Genomic DNA, 22,356 nt, shown 5'->3' on the forward strand with positions numbered 1-22,356 from the left:
GAATACAAAATTTGCTTGCTAAGTTATTGTATATCAATGATATACAGTGATTTATTGTATATTGATATTGTATATCAAATATCATACAAATTTAAAATGGAAACCTCTTTTTTTTTTTTTTTTTTGAGATGGACTCTCGTTCTGTCACACAGGCTAGAGGTCAGCAGCATGATCTCAGCCCACTCACACCTCTGTCTCCCAGGTTCAAGCAATTCTGCTTCAGCCTCCCCAATATCTGGGATTACGATGTGCCACCTGCCAGGCTAATTTTTGTATTTTTAGTAGAGATGAGGTGTCACCATGTTGGTGAGGCTGGTCTTGAACTCCTGACCTCAGGTAATCCATCCCCCTCAGCCTCCCAGAGTGCTGGGATTACAAGCTTGCGCCACCATGCCTGGCCTGGAGCCCATTTTAAAATATATGCTCCTAACCCATTTTCTTATATCTTCATTCCTGCTTTGGGAAAGTTTTTATTCCTTACATATTTTTATCTCCATAGTTTTGCTCATTCAAAAGTTATTTACATCTCTTTCACATCAGTGATTTTTTAAAATGGGTATTTGGTGTTTGTTTTGGTATGCCAACACCTCCATATATTCTCATTTAAAAGCTTTTTTGAGAATTTGCTACACTACACTAAAGTGAAATTTGGATAATGTTGTGTAACTATCCAATTGTAACTATATCTAAATTTAACTTTTATTCCTTTAAATGTAAATCTTAACTTTATTGTGTAAGAAATAAACTGTAGAGGTCTTTGAAAATACAAATGACTGCATATACCCTTTTGGCAATCTTATTTAGTAGTCTGGAGTCAAGTCTATTTATCTTTGTTTTTGAAAAGTTCCTCAGAAGATGCACCACCATAGTTGAGAATCATTATCTGTTGAAATGTGTAGAGTTATTTTTTTACTCTGAAGATACAGTCTCATAAAGTTTTAGATAGGGTCTAGACCTTGGAAATTATTTGTACAACTCTAGAAAAGTGAAAGGACTCATTTCAGGCCTCACAACTAGACCACTATGTAAGAACTCTTTTCTTTCACAGGGAAGAACTAAAACAACCTTCTCATTATTTAACGCATCCAGTTCCTTTGGACAACTCCTCTCACCTTGCTCCGTAGCTTTATTATATTCTTCACTGATGTGTTAGGTCAGTGCTTCCTGATACAATCCAATGTGGCCCATGGGACACATCATGATGGGAATGCCCATTCTTAACACCTGTCTCCACCCACTGTGCACTCATCCTTTACCAATAAGATAACTATCTATATCATACTTTCCAGAGGGAAAAAACATTAGTATTACTATAAGCATGCACATCTATATATGTTAAGGTTCAACTTAAATGCCACTTCTTCCTAACTAGACATAATCTCTTCATCTTCTGAATTCATGTAACACTTTATCTGTATCATTCCTATTTCATATAGGACTTTAAAATACCTTTATCAGAGTTATCTATATACACATTTGATCTCTGACACTACATGGAAAGTTTTTTAGGGAATGAGGTATGATTTATCTTTTATCCCTCATAGCTTCTTGCATGGTGTTCCACACTTACTATATCAGAGATGATTTATTAAGGGGATGAATGAGCCTGGAAGTGAAATAGATTATATTGATAGTATGAGAAACACCAATGTGTAATGAAGTAAAAAAATAAAATTAAATTAAAAAACCTCATGATATTCTGAAAACCTAGGTTTTGGTCTTCTCTACCACTAGATAACTGTGTGATGAGTCTCTTAATTGTGTGTGCATGCATTGTGTGTTCATGTGTTTGTGTGTATGTATGCATACTACAGTTTTCTCAGCCAGAAGTTGAAAGTTCAGCTGGACCCTGAATGCTATTTAGTTGTGCCTTTGAGGGTTCACTCCTAGTTTGGTCTTCTGCTGTTCTCAAGAACTAATCCAGACTTTCAGCCTCTCCTGCAGTCCTCTGTACTATGCTATTTCTATTCTGAAATGGACTTTGTAGATAATATAAGCAAGCTAATCACTATCTTATTTGTAAGAAATAAATGAAAAGTGATTCTTTATGAAATGTTTGAATATATTACAATATAAGATATAAGTAACCCCTTCTTCACTTTTGGTTAGATGATTACAACAACTACTTCACAAAGAAAACTTGGCTTGCAAGAAGAAATTCATTCATTCTACCCTCATATGTTATCATACATTAAAAGTAGAACACTAATTACTTAAAGATTAGTGTCAGGAAGGAAATAACCATGCTTGTATATATTTGTAATTCAAAGTTTTATGTATATATTGCATGATGAAAGTAGTATTTCTAGATCACTTTTTGGATCAATGCCTCTTTTTGTTCTGAGAGTCAAGTTAAATAGATTGTTTCAAAACTACCATTGTTTTGTATTTAATATGCTTTCCAACACTTTCTATGGGAAAAAGTTATTTGTAAAAAGTTTTCTGTTAATTCCTTGGAAAATGTAACTGACAGTTCCTAAAATAATGAATTCATCAGTGTTTTCAAAATTCGCATTAAAATATGTAAAAATATTGCTTTCATCAATTTTCAATTAAACTGTGATTATTATGCAAACTTTTATACACTTTTATAACTCAGTTTTCTGTTGTCTTTAGCTACTGATGCAAATGTGAAGAATGAAAGCCTTTCATCTGTGCAGCAGCTTGGCATTAAAATGACTGTCAGGTATATTATAGGGAAATATCTCCCTTGTGCATTTCTAGAATTTGTTTTATCTGCCTCATATGTGCTCAGTAGTATTTAATTTAACAACCAACTATTTTGTATACTTTAAATGCGGAGTTTATCATTTGGAAAATGACTTTGTTTTTGAGGATATTGGCACATGATTAAATTACCTCTACAGGTAAATCACTTACAGTTCATTGTTATTCCAGAGGCCAATTACAGTGTGTTTAAGCTCTCATGACTATCAGGTTTTTTACAAAAATAACATTGTAAAAGTCAGCACATTGGTAGCACAGTCATACTATTTTCCAGAATATGATTAATTCCGTGGTGATGAGTACAAAAGTACCTGAAGGACAGATTCAGAAGTTAAAATTAAAAAACTTATTGCAGTTTGAGTTTTTAATACTCAAGTTGTAATTTTGAAAATAAATGGATAAGCTAAACAGTGAACAGAGAGTTAAGGACTGAAACCTTGAAACTTCCTTTCTTGCTTATTAAATGGGGATTTTAACATTCCCATTTTACTTATAGAGTCATCTTCAGAATCAAGTTTTAAAAAGATACATGTAAGACTTATTTAAAAAGCCGAGCATTTTTATAAATTCACAACATGATGAAAATGATATTATTTAATAATTTGAACTTAACACGTCTGTATCACATTGGGCATATGATTCTCTTAATTATGTTTTGTGATGCTGTGCCTGCTTTTTATACAAATATTTTATAATGCCCTATTGCTATTCTGAAATGGACTTCATAGATAATATAAGCAGGCTAGTCACCTATTTTTTTTAACTCAATATAATATCTTATTTGTAAGAAATAAACAGAAAATTATTATGAAATGTTTGAATATATTACAGTAGAAGATGTAGCTGGCATCCAAATGTAAAATCATTGTGACTCTGGCAGCTACAAATACAGACGAATTTTTTTTTTTATTATTTTTTTATTTTTTTTATTTTTTTATTTTTTTATTTTTATTTTTATTTTTTTCTTTTTTTTTTAAATTTATTTATTATTATAATACTGTAAGTTGTAGGGTACATGTGCATAACGTGCAGGTTTGTTACATATGTATACTTGTGCCTTGTTGGTGTGCTGCACCCATCAACTCGTCATTTACATCAGGTATAACTCCCAATGCAATCCCTCCCCCCTCCCCCCTCCCCATGATAGGCCCCGGTGTGTGATGTTCCCCTTCCTGAGTCCAAGTGATCTCATTGTTCAGTTCCCACCTATGAGTGAGAACATGCGGTGTTTGGTTTTCTGTTCTTGTGATAGTTTGCTAAGAATGATGGATTCCAGCTGCATCCATGTCCCTACAAAGGACACAAACTCATCCTTTTTTATGGCTGCATAGTATTCCATGGTGTATATGTGCCACATTTTGTTAATCCAATCTGTCACTGATGGACATTTGGGTTGATTCCAAGTCTTTGCTATTGTGAATAGTGCTGCAATAAACATACGTGTTCATGTGTCTTTATAGCAGCATAATTTATAATCCTTTGGGTATATACCCAGTAATGGGATGGCTGGGTCATATGGTACATCTAGTTCTAGATCCTTGAGGAGTCGCCATACTGTTTTCCATAATGGTTGAACTAGTTTACAATCCCACCAACAGTGTAAAAGTGTTCCTATTTCTCCACATCCTCTCCAGCACCTGTTGTTTCCTGACTTTTGAATGATCGCCATTCTAACTGGTGTGAGATGGTATCTCATTGTGGTTTTGATTTGCATTTCTCTGATGGCCAGTGATGATGAGCATTTTTTCATGTTACAGACGAATTTTTGATTTCGTTGCTCAAATACTACAGTGTTGCCACGAGCAAAAATACTTTTTTTTTTTTTTTTGAGACAGAATCTCTCTCTGTCACCCAGGCTGGAGTGCAGTGGCACGATCTTGGCTCACTGCAACCTCTGCCTCCCGGGTTCAGGCGATTCTCCTGCCTCAGCCTGCTGAGTAGCTGGGATTACAGATGCATGCCACCGTGCCCAGCTAATTTTTGTAGTTTTAGTAGAGACGGGTTTTCACCATGTTGGTCAGGCTGATCTCAAACTCGTGACCTCGTGATCCACCCACCTTGGCCTCCCAAAGTGCTGGGATTACAGGCGTGAGCCACCACACCTGGCCCAAAGAAACTTTTTAAAAAGTGATGAGCAAATATTAGTAAGGTTTCAAAAGTACAGAAGTACAAAAGCACTACCTTTGGTTGATTTACACATAGTTGCATTGTATATATACTAAAAAATACAGAAGTTTTTTTTTTTAAGGCAATTAGTTTCAGATAATTATAAACAACTTTTTCATCCATACCAGTAACAAATAGGACATTTGCAAGTTATTGTTCAGGACTGTCCCATGTCTAATCATCTGACCCTTGCTCATTAAGTACCAGTAGTGCCCCCCGATCACTATGACAATGAAAAATAGTCCTACAAATTTCCAAGGTGGCCCCTGAGGGAAGTACCACCTCCCTTTAGGACCATTACTGTATGAACTCTACAGGTACTTCTACACTCAACATTTTGTAAAACTAACCTGTCAACATTCCATATTTTAGATTCAGTTCAGGAAAAAATGCTTATATTATACTATTCATCTACAGGATATCATCATTTTGTTCTCTCATTACTGTTTCATCTTCCTTTAAAGTTATCTGTATTTGCCAGATGAATACTGCTAATCCAAATATGTCATAATCATCAGATACATATATTGAGAGCTAATCTTTCATAAGTGCTCTGTATAACATAGTTATGCTAAAAGAAGTAATTTTAAAACATTCATTGCAAGACCTGATATTTTTTATGTTTTGTGGGCTTTTAATATAGGTATGGCAAATTCCTCAATCTCTTAAAAGATGGTGCAGAAAATGATCTTACCTTGGTTTTAAAGCATTGTGAGAGATTCCTGAAACAGCAGCAAACTTCCGTAAAATCTTCTCTTCGTATCCTTTTTGAGTAGATTCACAATATTTAATTTTTTTCACATGTTTTTCATGATTCTTTGATGGTATACCTGGACACATTTATAGTAAAATAGTACATTGAGCTATATTAGTGATTTGTTATGATATATTCTTACAGTATTTTATTCTGTATTTTAAATATGAATTTTGTTAAATTGAGTTGTAATCATTATACTTAGTCTTACTCATTGAATCTTAAACTGAAGAAAGTCATTAGAATGTATTTTCAGACATATCTAAGAATATTTAAAAACTAGATTTCATAAACTCAGAATAAGAATGTCTGCTTTTTTGTTTAACATATTCATTGTATTTTATTTATAGAATTTTAATATTTTGTCTTACAAAATATTGTGAAGTTTTCTTAACTTAGTTTTTCAGTCTACCTGCAAGGGAATTATACTGGCCATGACTGGTTTGTATCTTCTCTGTTCATGATAATGTTGGGAGACAAAGAAAAAACATTCCAATTTCTTCGTCAATTCTCCAGGCTTCTGACTTCTGCTTTCCTTTGGTTGCCAAGACTACATATTTCTGTAAGACTTCAATCTGTTTTTAAAAAAGGGTTTGAAAATTTAAGAGACATTATACTTACATTCACTGGGGTGTTATTGTATTTGAAGGACTTTGTCATAAATTATACTCATTTTTCTACTTGAATGTTTTTTGACAGATTCTCTTTGATTATGTAGATGTGACATTTTCTCAGATACTTGGTGTCTTACCTAATAGTAACTGAATGATTTATATTAGAAGCATTTTCATGAAGTAGAAACATGGTAATGAAATAAAAATGATAGTTATATCAGTTAAATTCTGCACGTAAAAAGAGAACTATTGAATTGGTGTTTTGTATCATTGCTTGGTTAGAAAGAATCTCTGGCTGATTATGGTATAAGAAAATCATTTATTAGGAAGATATTGTAACTATTTTCTATAGAATAAGAGAATCACTCATTTTATGTATATTTTGGAAATCTATACTGAGTGTTTTTTAAAGTATTGTAATGTATTTTAAAAGATTGTACTAATCTTATGCAATCTCAGAGGTTACTTTAGAGGTAAGTATATCCCTCAATCAATTTATAATGTTTATGTTTATTTTATTTATTTATAGGCTGTTGTTAAGATTTGCAACTAGGGGAAACTGCCAAACATATCAGCTATGCTAACGTTTCCCAAACCTTTTCCATGGTATGTTGGATTTGGACAGTGAAATCACTTGGCAGTCAAGGATAAACTAAGGGGATTGGCGAGTATCTATGTGGAGATGAAAATCTTCATTAGGTGTTTTTTACAATATATATTTGTGATAAGGAAAATAAAATTAATTCATCATGGAATACATTAAATATTAAAATTTTATAAGGTTATGCTTCAAGTAGCTATGTACAGTTACTTAAAAAGATCATCCAGTAATTGGTCTTCACCATAATGAGAAATTTCCCTCCCATGAATAGAGGGAAACAAATGGCAAAAAAAGTATGCACTGGTTTTTCTCCAATCAATGAAACTATTTTCCTGGTGTTAACCAGAATTTGAGTAATTCTGTTCCTTTAAACTGTAGTTGAAGATTTTAAAAAACCTAACAGCCTTTTCACTCGTTCATTTTCAGATGTAGTGTTGAAAATCTTTTGATAATGGGTATGGATTTTGTGTCCAATCATTCATTCTCCTGTCAAATATTTTAAAGCAATATCTACATTCCACTAGTCTTAACAGTTCTGCCTTTAGTGTTCAGATTATGACACCATCTAAACATCACCAGTGAATCATATTGAACCATAATTTTCTAAAGTTCTATTTATACTTTGAGCCTATAAAATAGTACATTATTTTTTTTCATAGCATCGATGATCTTGTGTTCTGATAGCATTTCTTTCAGTAAAGCTGAAAACAAGCAGGACTCTAGCAGCTTGAATTTTATTTGACTTACCATTTTGATAGCATCACTGAATATGGAATATGTGAATGGAAGGGAGTGACACATTACTGGCTCGGGGTTTTCAGAATGATCTCTTGATGTAAAGCCTTGACACCTTTCTACTGATGCAGCTATACTGTCAGTGAAGACTTAATGCAGTGCCTTCCATAGCATCATTTTTTCTTTTCAATTACAAATGTATCAAGTTGAATTTTATTACCAGTAGTTTGTTTTGATGCTTCTTTGTAAAACAAATGACATGCTGTTAAGATTCCTCTGCAGTAATTCTATCTAGAACTGTTAGCTAAGTGCTGCTACTAATGTCTTACATTTATATGACAGTATAAATGTTTCTGACTTACAAACTTTTGAATTGCTATTTCCCCTACGTCACTTGACTTGATAGTGCATTCAGTAAGTCTTAATATATTATTTAAAAGTGATACCTTTTCTATTTCATCTGTTCCATTGTCTCAAACATTGTGGTGATAGTTTCTATGCAACTTGATAATATGAACAAATATGCAACATGGTGACAGACACTTTGGCTTCAGCTGTTAATTAGTACAAACTTGTCTACCTTCTTTAACTCAAACTCACATTATTGTAATCAACCTAAAAAGAAATCAGCCTATTTCCTCAATTCCACTTACCTCAACCTCATTACCCTGTCCTATTTTTTAACATTTTTATAGCCTATATCAAGTCCTAATATTTATTTATCTATACACTTAATGTAAGTTATTTGAAAAGAGTTTTCTGTTTTGTTCATAGATGTGTCCCAAACTATTGGCCCATAGTAATCACTCAATAAATGTATGTTGAGTGTGCAAATTTATATATATATATATATATATATATATATTTTTTTTTTTTTTTTTTTGAGACAGAGTCTCTGTCATCCAGGCTGGAGTGCAATGGCATGATCTCGGCTCACTGCAAGCTCCACCTCCCGGGTTCACGCCATTTTCCTGCCTCAACCTCCCAAGTAGCTGGGACTACCCGGCTGGGTAGCCCACCACCATGCCCGGCTAATTTTTTGTATTTTTACTAGAGACCGGGTTTCACCGTGTTCGCCAGGATGGTCTCGATCTCCTGACCTTGTGATCTGCCCTCCTCGGCCTCCCAAAGTGCTGGGATTACAGTTGTGAGACGCGTACATTAATATTTTAGTAGAAATATGTAACGATCTGTAAGTTTTTATTTTAGAAAATGTATTTGAAAGATACTAGATCCCCTGCATTCGTAAGAATGTTTTAAACAAATGACCTTAAAAAGGTTTAAAAAAAAATAAGCTTAGGATAAGCAAAACAGGAAGTAATGAAACATTAATTTGAAGTTCTTAAAATTTTGTAAACTATGATTATATTACTCATATGAGATAAAAATAGTTTGAAAAATTATCCTTCGAAATCATTTACACCAGAAGAACCCTTTAATGTATTGATTTAAACTATCTTCAGTTATTCTTTGCTACTAAGAAAAAAGCACTCTAAATAATGAAATAGTTATTCTTTATGGAGTTTGATCAAGAATCAGAGTTTGACCAGTTGTTAACAATGAAGCCATTAATAAAATGATATATTAAGAAAAATGAGGAGATTATTTTCATAGTAGGAATATGTAATTTCAAAGAATAAATAAAAGTAATGATCACAAATTTCCTCTCTCTGTAAAAACATATGAAAAAGGAAACCTAATTAAACTGAAATAAAAACCAGAGCATTTTACATGCATATACAAACAAAACTCCACTGATAAATCAGGCTGAAGTAATACTCAAATGAAGTAGTATAGTTCAACAGGAAATTCATGCAATAGTTATAGGGTAACCACTACAGAAGCCCTCCCTTACTCTTCTTAAAATAACAATTACCTAGTTCAGAAAGTTCATGGATTTAAAAATTCTAATAGTATTCAAGTATAAATTTACATTTAAATTTTACAGTTAGTAGAATGGCATGACATACTTGTAACCCCTTTGTAGAATATCAACAAATGTAAGCCATGTGACCAATCACTTGTAGGAAAGATGTCTAGTGTAAAACCCCTTCCTTTTCTTATATGTGACTATAAGTCTTAATCATATTTGCAGATTCAGTTTTCCCATTTTTTTTTCTGACAGGAGAAAGATTGATGTTATCTAGAATTATAGAATCAAAGTTTTAAAAAATCTGCAAAATTTTTTGTTTACCCCTGTGCATGATGCACAAGTTAACTACAACGTTGCTGTAAAGCATGGCACATCTTTTTTTCCCACAAAGTCTGAAAGGTGGAGGATTAGATTGGACCAGACTAGACTGAATCCGTTTGAATTGGAGAGTTTCAAATCTTTCTAATGGGGTCTTTCTATTTAATTTTCATAGCAACGTAGAACTAGTTTATTTTCTTAATATCAGGAATAAAATGACTCATCAAAAGACCTATAATGGAAGAAAAAAAAACTAAGACCACTATGTTTTATTTTTAAACATAAATCTTTTATTATTAATCACTAAAGTAATATACAGTATTCTGAAGAGTGTTAAATGCTGTAAGTCCTTGCTTCATGTTATGTCACTTTCTAGGATCGACAAAGCCAATGTTTTTATTGACAGTTTTTTTGCACTTTGTCTTAGCATAGTTTATGTATTAGATTATTAATTAGATGATGCTAAATGCTGTTGTCCTGCGTGTGTTCCATTAATCCGATATTCTGAATGATAAAGAGTTACTGTCCTTTCAGAGAGTGGTGACTAAACAAATTACATGAAAACACTTTAAGTATAATAAACAATTTATCATTTGATGATTCAGAAGACCTTGTGTATATTCATGTGACTCAGAGCTGTCACTATTGATCTGGTTTTATGAACAATGTTTACTGTAAAATAGAGGCATGAAATGGTAATTAATAGATCAACTAATGAAACTTTTATATAAGTGAGCTTACTGTATGACAAAAAGAAAAGACACTAATAATTGCATACTGTGCAATCTGTGTGTGTAATCATTAGCATGTTCTCTTTTTAGCATTCAGTCAATAATATGTTGAGCAACTATTCTATGCAAGGCTTGGTATCAGGAGCTGTGTTACCACAAAGTATGGCAAAATTTCTTCCAAAAGAGTCTAATTTATAAGAATAGAAGAACTCTTGCCTCAATATAGGGAGTCCATTACATAACAATGACTTATTTTCCTTGAAAATATAATTAATAAATCTATTGTCTGTATCTCTTAATGGACCTACTCTAAAGGTATTTCTAATGTGGCCTGTATATGAATCATTTCCTATACATAGAACTCTTATACTACTAGTAGACATGTAATCAGAAAATTATTACCTAAGTTTGCATGGAAAAACCAAAATGTATTTATGAGTTGATTTTTGTTTTCATATATGCTTATTAAATTTGCTCATTCTACAAATCATCATTAGTGAAGCACATTGCAGTATTTCACAAAAGAAGATAAAGCAATGGGTACTATTTCTCATTCAGTCCATATTATTATTTTAATGACTCATTAAAGTTTTGTTTTTGTCCTACATATCGATACAAAGTTGGCTACAAGATATCCATTTACTGTGCTATCTCTTCATTCATTGATGCACAAAAATAATGTTTTTTTCAAGTACTGTGAGGTATCTCCGGGAGAGCCCTTCATTAAATATACATTTACATAAATATTTATGTTTCTACAAATATGTATTTCTGGAATGTGAAATAATAAATCATTTATGATGATGAATGATAAAACAGAAAAACCACTGTAAATCAACTTGCTGATTTCAGAAACTTCAGTGCATAACTCAAACCTAAATTCTTAAAAGCATCCTAGCATTAGCAATAAGGCTTTAAAGAAATCTTCCATATTTCAACTCATATAATTGCTATGAGTTTAATTTGTTTTAAGTTAAAAGTATTAACTTTATTTTATTTAAAAAGTTTGAAAATAAGATTTGTCCAGTAAAAGCAAGAAGATAAGATACCTTTTTGGCAGTCTTTGAATTATGTAAAATCTTGAGATCTAATTTGATTAATGTTTTTATTGATATAATTGCTAGTTGAACAGTTTTTCTTTTCATAAAATTATACCTTCAGGTTTATTACTCTTTGTTAAAAAACAATTATTATGGGCATATGTCAAATTTTTGGTAATACCCAGTTCATTATTGATCATATGCAATGATAAAGTGTACCTAAGATCTAAATTGAAAAAATAAACACGTTTGTAAATGTATATGTGTGTATATATTCACATACATATGTACTATATATAAAATAAAATATAAGTAACTATCAATATACAATTATATAAAAATAAACATAAATTTTATACAAAATAGTTGGTCTGAGAACCTTGATGGGAATGCCTTGTGCACTTCTTTCCCAGTTTTAGAGATGAGTTTCTCATATCATTCCCAATTTGAATTATCATTAATTCAGGGTCAGATTTAGGTTAATATCAACATAGTAAAGGGGACAATGCAAATATCTTCAAGAGCTGACAAAGCTAAAATCCTTTGACTTTATAGAATCATTGGCCAAAGCCAAGAATATTAAGCATATTTCAATACACTTAGTATTAAAATGTAAAATATTACTCGTGTACTCACACGTGTATTTATTCTTTCATGTAACAGCCCTCATCTTTCCACAAGGATTTAAGTTGCCAAAATTATAAATTATTAACTCTATTCCTGAGTCTTGGAAGGTATATAACACTGCCTTTATCAAAATTTCTTCTTTCAACACTGTTTAACATTCTGACTTTTTACTTTATGTAATTATAATATTTACAGTAATTTGTTATGCCACCATATTAATTTTGAAGCAGCAATTTACAGCAAAAGGAAAATAGGTATGTTGGATTTTTTAAAATGATCTGTGTATTTATTATTTAATTTTTAATTTTTCTCTTTTTTCAGAGTTACCTACCTATTGACACTGTAGACTCTGGCATCCATCCAGTATATTTTTGCAGCACCCATCATATTGAAATGCTACTGAAGGCTGAGTTACCTCTTGTGTTTTCAGCTTTTCACATGTCTGGTTTTGCACCATCACAGGTAATCCATAAGGGAGTAGCATTTCTTCAACTGCTTTATTTCAATGTCTTCAAATAAAACTGTGTTCTCAACAAATAAGGAAATACATTTAAATTAATAAAAGTGTGTATTTAAAATCCTCAAGCTAGCTTTTTCCCCAGGCCTGTTATGATATGTTTGCTTTATAAAACTTTCTACCATTTGCAAAATTTCAGCTATTCAGGGCATGCACTGTCTGAAAGTCTGTATGACATGTAGGCTTTTTAATGGAGATGGTAATACTTGCTTCATAATGCCAGTGATTTACTGAGGTAGCAGAGGGCAAGAATTCTTACCAACATTGTTTCATATATGAGATACTGTGTCTTATCTGACAAAAAAATCCCAGTTGATTAACCTATGTGCCTCAGCCTTAGTTTCTACTGTCGGGATCTAGGAAGGCTTAATGTTTTTTTCTGGGGCCTCAAGTTACACAGTGCACAACCTTGGTGGTCATATACAGTAGTAGCTACAGATCCTCCTTTCTGTGCATAGCCAGTCCTTCGTTGGTGGAGGTGTGCATTGTTGCTTCACTATGTTATAATCAGGCTAAAATTAATATTGTAGGGTTTAAACCTTCATCTGTCTTTAGAATTAAATCTTTAGGTCAGGGTCTGAGAGAGCAGAAATACTTAATCTAAAGTTGTAAGTATTAATAGTTTTAAGGCTCTTGACTCATGTTATCAAATGAATTTGATTGTATTCTTCTAACAAAAATGAAGACTGTCCCTATTTTTCATGTTTGGGTATTTGGCTTTTTCAAAACTAATCACTAATTTAATAGGTGAAAATTGTTACCCTTTTTAAAATTTTGTGTTTCTTTGAACATTAGTAAGTTTAATGATATGTCCATAATTTTGTTAATTAATTGAATCTGATTGATTGCCCACCTATACTAGAGTGTATCTTACTGATTTGTAGACATTTTAAAGTAGCACCAACTGTCCAAATTGCTTCAGTTCCTAAATTATACTTTACTTATTGTAACTTTGTATTATGTCTTAATTTTGAGTAAAAATAAGCCTATCATTTACTTTCCACCTTCCTCTAAAATGTTAATTAACTATTTCTGTGTATACTACATATGCGTTGAGATGTGTTTGCTCAGTTTAAACTGACCATTTAAATTTGGATCAGACTTAGATTGCTATTATGTTAAATTATAAATTACTTTGAGAAAAATTATGTTATTATACTCAGTCTATCTAGGAAGATAGTAAGCTTTTCCATTTGTTTATTCTGTATCATATCTAGTAAAACCATATTTTTTTCCACATGGATATGGTACATTTCTCATTACAGATATTGCCAGTGAGTATAGTTTGAGATCTGTTTCAATTTTATTTTCTCTTTGGTTATGGTTAATAATTACTAAATATATATCTTTTTATATTCTTTGTTATATTTTTTCTAGACTTGTGTCGATTTATTTATATTCTCCATCTTTGTAATGTCAATGTACTTTGTTTCATTTTATTTTTATTAAATTATCCAGTTCTTCCAAAATAATTATACACAATTGCTTACATGTTTTAGACTTGAATTATTGAGAAATTATCCCGCATGTTATCATTAAGTGGTGTCTATTAGAGAGAATTATTCTACATCAATGCTGCAGAAGAATCCTGCCAGTCTTGGTTTCTAAAGTATTGAATTTTGTCTCATTTCTTTTAATTAAATTATAATGTAGAATTTCACCAATATATTTTATGATTAAGATTAACTTGATCTTGGGACTTCTTCGATATTTTTATGTGATACAGTAATAGATTTCTTAATAGCAAACTATCCTTGCATTCCCTTAGATTTATCCTATAGGGAATCTTTTCCACTTAATTAGATACTAGTTTTTCTTGATATTATGATATGAGCTTTCATGTTTATTTTGAAGAAACCTTATATCATTTATTAAATTTATTTGTATGAAGTTATTCTTCCTATTTTAAACTTTTTGAAGTTAATAAGAAATTTAAATATAGAAAGGAATTGTGCGTAGTTTAAAGGAATACTCTTCCTTGGCCAATTTTTGCTCCTGCTATATGTACCTAAAACACTTTTTAGAACTTTAAATCACAAAATTTTTTAAGTCTTGTCAGAGCCAGTTGTTTAAATGTTTACTATAAACTCAATAATCAATTCTTTCCATTCTTCTAAACACTTAACTGGAAACAGTACGTTCCTGAGAGTTCCTTTTTGCTTTTCTAATCTGCATTAGTGTAATGTGTATTGTCTAAAGAATCCAATAATTTATGAGTCTCTACCATATGCTCTTTAATTTAAAACTGGACCAACAAAGACTATGGGAAAACCTTGCAATACCTCAAGCCCTGCTCTATTGATTTAGTGATTAAAAAGAGAATATCCATCTAGTAATTGGATATATCTTTATCAGTTTTATATATTTTTATTAATTTGGAACTACATGCAAATGGCAGATTTATTTAATAACAACCACTTCATTATTTTGAAACAGTAATGCTATTCTTTCTCTTAAAGTAATGTAAAAATATCCTTTTAATGACTCGCCATGTGAATTAATCTGTCTTAAGAAGTTGTATCATTGCTCTGTTGATATTATTTACCATTTTATTGCTAATTATAAAATATGAAAACAGCTTTTAAGTAACTAAATAGGTATATGTGATTAAGTAATTATTTGGATACAAATTTCGTAGCTTATTCATTTTGATCTAATTAGGAGCAGTGCTTTTTGAAGTTGTGTATTTTTAGGCACTGAGGAATTGGTTGATTAATGAATAATTTGTAGGCAGAATGCTAAATGAAATACACAGATCTCTAAAGTAAAAATAAGCTCAACTGAAGTACAAAAAAATTAATGTAGTAAGAAATGCATGTTTGTTGTAAAGTTTCTTTTAGTAGTAACTGAGTTTGGAAAGCAAATAGAAATTCGAATATATATTATTTTTAAATGAGCAACAGAAAATCAAATGTTCTCATTAACTTTTTGACTAATTTTATCTTTTGTTAAAAAAAAGTCTTACTGTACTTTGTTCATTTTCCTGGCTTAAGAAGTACCATGTATCTTTAATGATTCATCTCTTATAATTCCTTGGAGTCACTATCCTGCATATCATTGATTATTATATTGTACTGTGTCAACAATTAGGCTAACACAGATAATCCCCTGGATATAAAGTATAAATACCTGCTTAGATTTTCTTATTTGCTGTTTTTTCCCCCTATTATGAAAGCAGGATTATAGAAAACTGTTTCATTATTTTTTTGTGACACAATGCTTTTTGAAAATGTAAATCATACAAATGCAAAGCAGGATATGAAGGCTGGGCATGGCCCTTGTTCAGCGTCAGATTTATAAAATGCATATGTCTTTATGAATGTGTATGTCTTCCCTCTCTTCATGTTTTGGATCCATTGCATCTTGAGATAATACCTTCTCCCTTCCTGTGAGTTATTTTTGCTTGTTGGTACTTGTCCTTTAATATATGTCCAGATGGAAATATCCTGGATCATTTACAAGTATTTTGCTCTGTGTTTGTACACTGCTTCTGTACCCCTCTTTTAGTAGAAACACGTGTCTTGCTTTGTGGAATCATTATTTGTATTCTTTACCTTGCTCTTTTTAATTGAAGATCTTTAAAGGTATGGATATATATGTGCCTCACTTCAGGTCCCTTGAGTTTCTGACACAGTGTCTTGCTTCATAGTATTATACTGTACTATATATACATAAGTGTATATATGTACTACATATATACACTTCATAGTATTGTACTATGAAGTGCAGCAAAAATAGTCTTATGTTTTTCATGTTTCTTCATAGTATAAAGAGTGGTTCTTTTTTCATTTAAAATTTTAACCTTTATTGTGTGACAGATAGAGAAATTCAGGATCAATGAAGTGAATTGACTTGCAGAGGTCATTCAGATAGTGTAAGGACTTGAATCCACTTTTATTCCAAAGTTAGTTTTCTTCCTTACTTTACTGATACTTTTTCTATGATGAAAGCAAATGAAGCCAGAGGAGTTGTTAAAAATAGTGTCTTTGAATCAGAAAACTTTATCATTTGTAAATCATACCTATTTTGACTTGAGTATCTGTAGGTAATTGTTTTAACCAGACTTTTTTGACTTAATGTTTTATTATTATTATTATACTTTAAGTTCTGGGGTACATGTACAGAATGTGCGGGTTTGTTACATAGGTATACATGTGCCATGGTGGTTTGCTGCACCCATCAACCCATCATCTACATTAGATATTTCTCCTAATGCTCTCCCTCCCCTAGGCCCCCACCACGCAATAGGCCCCAGTCTGTCATGTTCCCCTCCCCTGTGTCCACGTGTTCTCATTGTTCAACTCCCACTTATGACTGAGAAGATGCGGTGTTTAGTTTTTGGTTATTGTGTTAGTTTGCTGAGAATGATGGTTTCCGGCTTCATCCATGTCCCTGCAAAGGACATGAACTCATCATTTTTTATGGCTGCATAGCATTCCATGGTATATATGTGCCACATTTTCCTTATCCAGTCTATCATTGATGGGCAGTTGAGTTGGTTCCAAGTCTTTGCTGTTGTGAAATGTGCCACAGTAAACATACGTGTGCATGTGTCTTTATAGTAGAACGATTTATAATCCCTTGGGTAGATACCCAGTAATGGGATTGCTGGGTCAAATGATATTTCTGGTTCTAGATACTTGAGGAATCACCACACTGTCTTCCACAATGGTTGAACTAAATTACACTCCCACCAACAGTGTAAAAGTGTTCCTGTTTCTCCACAACTTCTCCAGCACCTGTTGTTTCCTGACTTTTGAATGATTGCCATTCTAACTGGCGTGAGGTGGTATCTCATTGTGGGTTTGATTTGCATTTTTCTAATAACCAGTGATGATGAGCTTTTCTTCATAGGTTTGTTGGCTGCATAAATGTCTTCTTTTGAGAAGTGTCTGTTCATATTATTTGCCCACTTTTTGATGGGGACTTTTCTTGTAAATTTGTTTGAGTTCTTTGTAGATTCTGGATAGTAGCCCTCTATCAGATGGATAGATTGCAAAAATTTTCTCCCATTCTATAGGTTGTCTGTTCACTCTGATGATAGTTTCTTTTTCTGTGCAGAAGCTCTTTAGTTTAATTAGATCCCATTTATCAATTTTGGCTTTTGTTGCCATTGCTTTTGGTGTTTTAGTCATGAAGTCTTTGCCCATGCCTATGTCCTGAATGGTATTGCCTAGGTTTTCTTCTAGGGTTTTTATAGTTTGAGGTCTTACGTTTAAATCTGTAATCCATCTTGAGTTAATTTTTGTATAAAATATAAGGAAGTGGTCCAATTTCAGTTTTCTGCATATCACTAGCCAGTTTTCCCAGCACCATTTATTAGACAGGGAATCCTTTCCCCATTGCTTGCTTTTGTCAGGTTTGTTAAAGAACAGATGGTTGTACATGTGTGGTGTTATTTCTGAGGCCTCTGTTCTGTTCCATTGGTCTATATATCTGTTTTGGTACCAGTACCATGCTGTTTTGGTTACTGTAGCCTTGTAGTATAGTTTGAAGTCAGGTAGCATGATGCCTTCAGCTTTGTTCTGTTTTCTTTAGGATTGTTTTGGCTACCCAGGCTTTTTTGTTCCATATGAACTTTAAAGTAGTTGTTTTCCAATTCTGTAAAGAAAGTCAATGATGACTTGATGGGAATAGCATTCAATCTATAAATTACTTTGGGCATTTGGGTTGGTTCCAAGTCTTTGCTAGTGTGAATAGTGCCGCAATAAACATATGTGTGCATGTGTCTTTATAGAAGCATGATTTATAATCCTTTGGGTATATGCCCAGTAATGAGATGGCTGAGTCAAATGGTATTTCTAGTTCTAGATCCTTGAGGAATTGCCACACTGTCTTCCACAATGGTTGAACTAGTTTACAGTCCCACCAACAGTGTAAAAGTGTTCCTATTTCTCCACATCCTCTCCAGCACCTGTTGTTTCCTGACTTTTTAATGATCGCCATTCTAACTGGTGTGAGATAGTATCTCATTGTGGTTTTGATTTGCATTTCTCTGATGGCCAGTGATGATGAGCATTGTTTCATGTGTCTGTTGGCTGCATAAATGTCTTCTTTTGAGAAATGACTGTTCATATCCTTTGCCCACTTTTTGATGGGGTTGTTTATTTTTTTCCTGTAAATTTGTTTGAGTTCTTTGTAGATTCTGGATATTAGCCCTTTGTCAGATGAGTAGATTGCAAAAATTTTCTTCCATTCTGTAGGTTGCCTGTTCACTCTGATGGTAGTTTCTTTTGCTGTGCAGAAGCTCTTTAGTTTAATTAGATCCCATTTGTCAATTTTGGCTTTTGTTGCCATTGCTTTTGATGTTTTAGACATGAAGTCCTTGCCCATGCCTGTGTCCTGAATGGTATTGCCTAGGTTTTCTTCTAGGGTTTTTATGGTATTAGGTCTAACATTTAAGTCTCTAATCCATCTTGAATTAATTTTTGTATAAGGTGTAAGGAAGGGATCCAGTTTCAGCTTTCTACTTATGGCTAGCCAGTTTTCCCAGCACCATTTATTAAATAGGGAATCCTTTCCCCATTTCTTGTTTTTGTAAGGTTTGTCAAAGATCAGATGGTTGTTGATGTGTGGTATTGTTTCTGAGGCCTCTATTCTGTTCCATTGGTCTATATCTCTGTTTTGGTACCAGTACCATGCTGTTTTGGTTATTGTAGCCTTGTAGTATGATAGACTAGCTTAAGAAATTATGACACATATACACCATGGAATACTGTGCAGCCATGAAAAAGGATGAGTTCGTGTCCTTTGTAGGGACATGAATGAAGCTGGAAGCCATCATTCTCAGCAAAATATCTCAAGGACAAAAAGCCAAATACTGCTTGTTCTCACTCACAGGGGGGAATTGAACAATGAGAACACTTGGACACAGGAAGGAGAACATCACACACTGGGGCCTGTTGTGGGGAGTGGGGAGCGGGGAGTGTTAACATTAGGAGATATACCTAATGTAAATGACGAGTTAATGGGTGCAGCACACCAACATGGCACATGTATACATATGTAACAAACCTGCACTTTGTGCACATGTACCCTAGAACTTAAAGTATAATAATAATAAAAAAATTACTTTGGGCAGTATGGCCATTTTCATGATATTGATTCTTCCTATCCATGAGCATGGAATGTTTTTCCATTTATTTTTGTCTTCTTTTATTTCCTTGAGCAGTGGTTTGTGGTTCTACTTGATGAGGTCCTTCACATCCCTTGTAAATTGTATTCCTAGGTATTTTATTGTCTTTGAAGCAATTGTGAATGGAAGTTGACTCATGATTTGGCTCTCTGTTTTTCTGTTATTGGTGTATAGGAATGCTTGTAATTTTTGCACATTGATTTTGTATCCTGACACTTTGCTGAAGTTGCTTATCAGCTTAAGGAGATTTTGGGCCGAGATGATGGGGTTTTCTAAATATACAGTATCACCACTGATCCCACAGAACTACAAACTGCCATCAGAGAATATTATAAACGCCTCTACACAAATAAACTAGAAAATCTAGAAGTAATGGATAAATTCCTGGACACGTACACCCTCCCAAGACTAAACCAGGAAGATGTTGAATCCCTGAATAGATTAATAACAAGTTCTGAAATTATGGCAGTAATTAATATCCTACCAACCAAAAAATAGTCCAGGACCACACCAATTCACAGCCAAATTCTGCCAGAGGTTTGAGGAGGAGTTGGTGCCATTCCTTCTGAAACTATTCCAAACAGTAGACAAAGAGGGAATTCTCCCTAACTCATTTTATGAGGCCAGCATCATCCTGATACCAAAACCTGGCAAAGACACACACGAAAAAGAAAATTTCAGACCAATATGCCTGACGAATATCGATGTGAAAATCCTCAATATAATACTGGCAAACTAAATCCAGTAGCACATCAAGAAGCTTATCCACCACGATCAAGTTGGCTTCATCCCTGGGATGCAAGACTGGTTCAACATACGCAAATCAATAAATGTAATCCATCACATAAACAGAACTAATGACAAAAACCACGTGATTATCTCAATAGATAGAGAAAAATTCAGCACCCCTTCATGCTAAAAACTTGCAATAAACTAGGTATTGATGGAACCTATCTCAAAGTAATAAGAGCTATTTATGACAAACCCACAGCTCATATCATAGTGAATGGGCAAAAACTGGAAGCATTCCCTTTGAATACCGGCACAAGACAAGGATGTCCTCTGTCACCACTCCCATTCAACATAGTGTTGAAAGTTCTGGCCAGGGCAGTCAGGCAAGAGAAAGAAATAAAGGGTATTCAAATAGGAAAAGAGGAAGACTTAATGTTCTTATGAGAACCTTTGAAGATTGTTTTTTAATTCTAGTTACAAGGAGGAATAATTTATCTCAGATAAAATAATGTGCACCTCAGTGTGGCATCTTAATGTCCTTTGGCATAATCTTAAGTATGGTTCAAGAACAAAATTGCCTAGGAGAGCTGTGGTAGATTTTAATGCATATTATGTAAGTGATTTTCCTTCCTTACAAGCCTAAAAAGCTATTTAAATGTCTTAAAGTGTAATTAGTTCTACATTGCGTATGGAATGGTGATTTACCATAAAACAAAATTCATTTGTTTCACTTTCTTTATAAGCCTATTTCATTACTATTGATAATAGCATTTTTTTTCCAGTAAATATAAAGACTCAACTGATTGTTTTTGAAAATATAATAGTATATTTTTGAGACATATAAATGGTAATTTGTCATTTTCTGACAGAGTTACATGTCCATTTATTCTTTAACACAGCAGTTTCATTTGTAGAGCTCTAAGCGAGGAATACACAGGGAAAAAATTTGAAAATACATATCCACAAATATGTTTTTATAGTATTCTTTATAGTATCTAAAGACTAGAAACACTGCAAATGACCATGAATGGAGCTTAGTTGAATAAATTGTGGTTTATCTACAATGGAATACTGTGCAGTTGGAGGAAACATCTTTAGTAGGAGAAAGGGATGCAGGAAAGGAGGGGAACCTATAGGGGAAAAGGAACTTAAGACACATATCAACCAATCAAAATTTGAAATTGTCTAGTTCATGTACTATTCTATCTTCATTTATATATGTTTTTAAAAATTCCATAATGTTAAAGAAAAAACTACATCATGTCTGTTTGGACACATACTATTTCCTCTGTCCTATTAGAATTCTAGGTTGTCAGTTGATTTGCAGAACTTTATAAAAATACGAAAGTGGCCAGGTGTGGTGGCTCATGCAGGTCATCCCACCACTTTGGGAGGCTGAGATAGGTGGATCACTTGAGGTCAGGAGTTCAAGACCATCCTGGCCAACATGGTGAAACCCCGTCTCTACCAAACGTACAAAAATTAGCTGGGGTCTTGGCGCACACCTGTAATCCCACCTACTCAAGAGGCTGATGCATGAGAATCGTTTGAACCCAGGAGGCAGAGGTTGCAGTGAACTGAGATTGCACCACTGCACTCCAGCCTGGGTGATGGAGTGAGACTGTCTAAAAAAATAAATATATACAGAAGTCACTTGCTCAGAGATTAAAATTTATGACTCATAGCTCAGCATTCTTCAGGGATACAGTGTTTTGGAATTCTGCTGTTTCAATGTAAGTCTGAAGTACTTGCAAATATAGTAAAGCCAATATAATTTCTACCAAGC

General features: G+C 33.1%; 1 protein-coding gene across 8 annotated transcripts in view; it reads left to right on the forward strand.

The window, feature by feature from the left end:
• Window positions 1-22,356, forward strand: part of TBC1D32 (TBC1 domain family member 32) — a 225,932-nt gene that overhangs the window by 188,296 nt on the left and 15,280 nt on the right. For all 8 annotated transcript variants that reach the window (XM_017958365.2, XM_017958364.3, XM_017958362.2 and 5 more), the window contains 4 exons: window positions 2,617-2,686; window positions 5,537-5,652; window positions 6,055-6,209; window positions 12,508-12,648. In XM_017958365.2, the coding sequence (XP_017813854.2) occupies window positions 2,617-2,686; window positions 5,537-5,652; window positions 6,055-6,209; window positions 12,508-12,648 (482 nt within the window). The remainder of the gene's footprint in view (window positions 1-2,616; window positions 2,687-5,536; window positions 5,653-6,054; window positions 6,210-12,507; window positions 12,649-22,356) is intronic.

This window comes from Papio anubis, chromosome 6 (genome assembly GCF_008728515.1).
Source record: "Papio anubis isolate 15944 chromosome 6, Panubis1.0, whole genome shotgun sequence".
Taxonomy (NCBI): domain Eukaryota; kingdom Metazoa; phylum Chordata; class Mammalia; order Primates; family Cercopithecidae; genus Papio; species Papio anubis.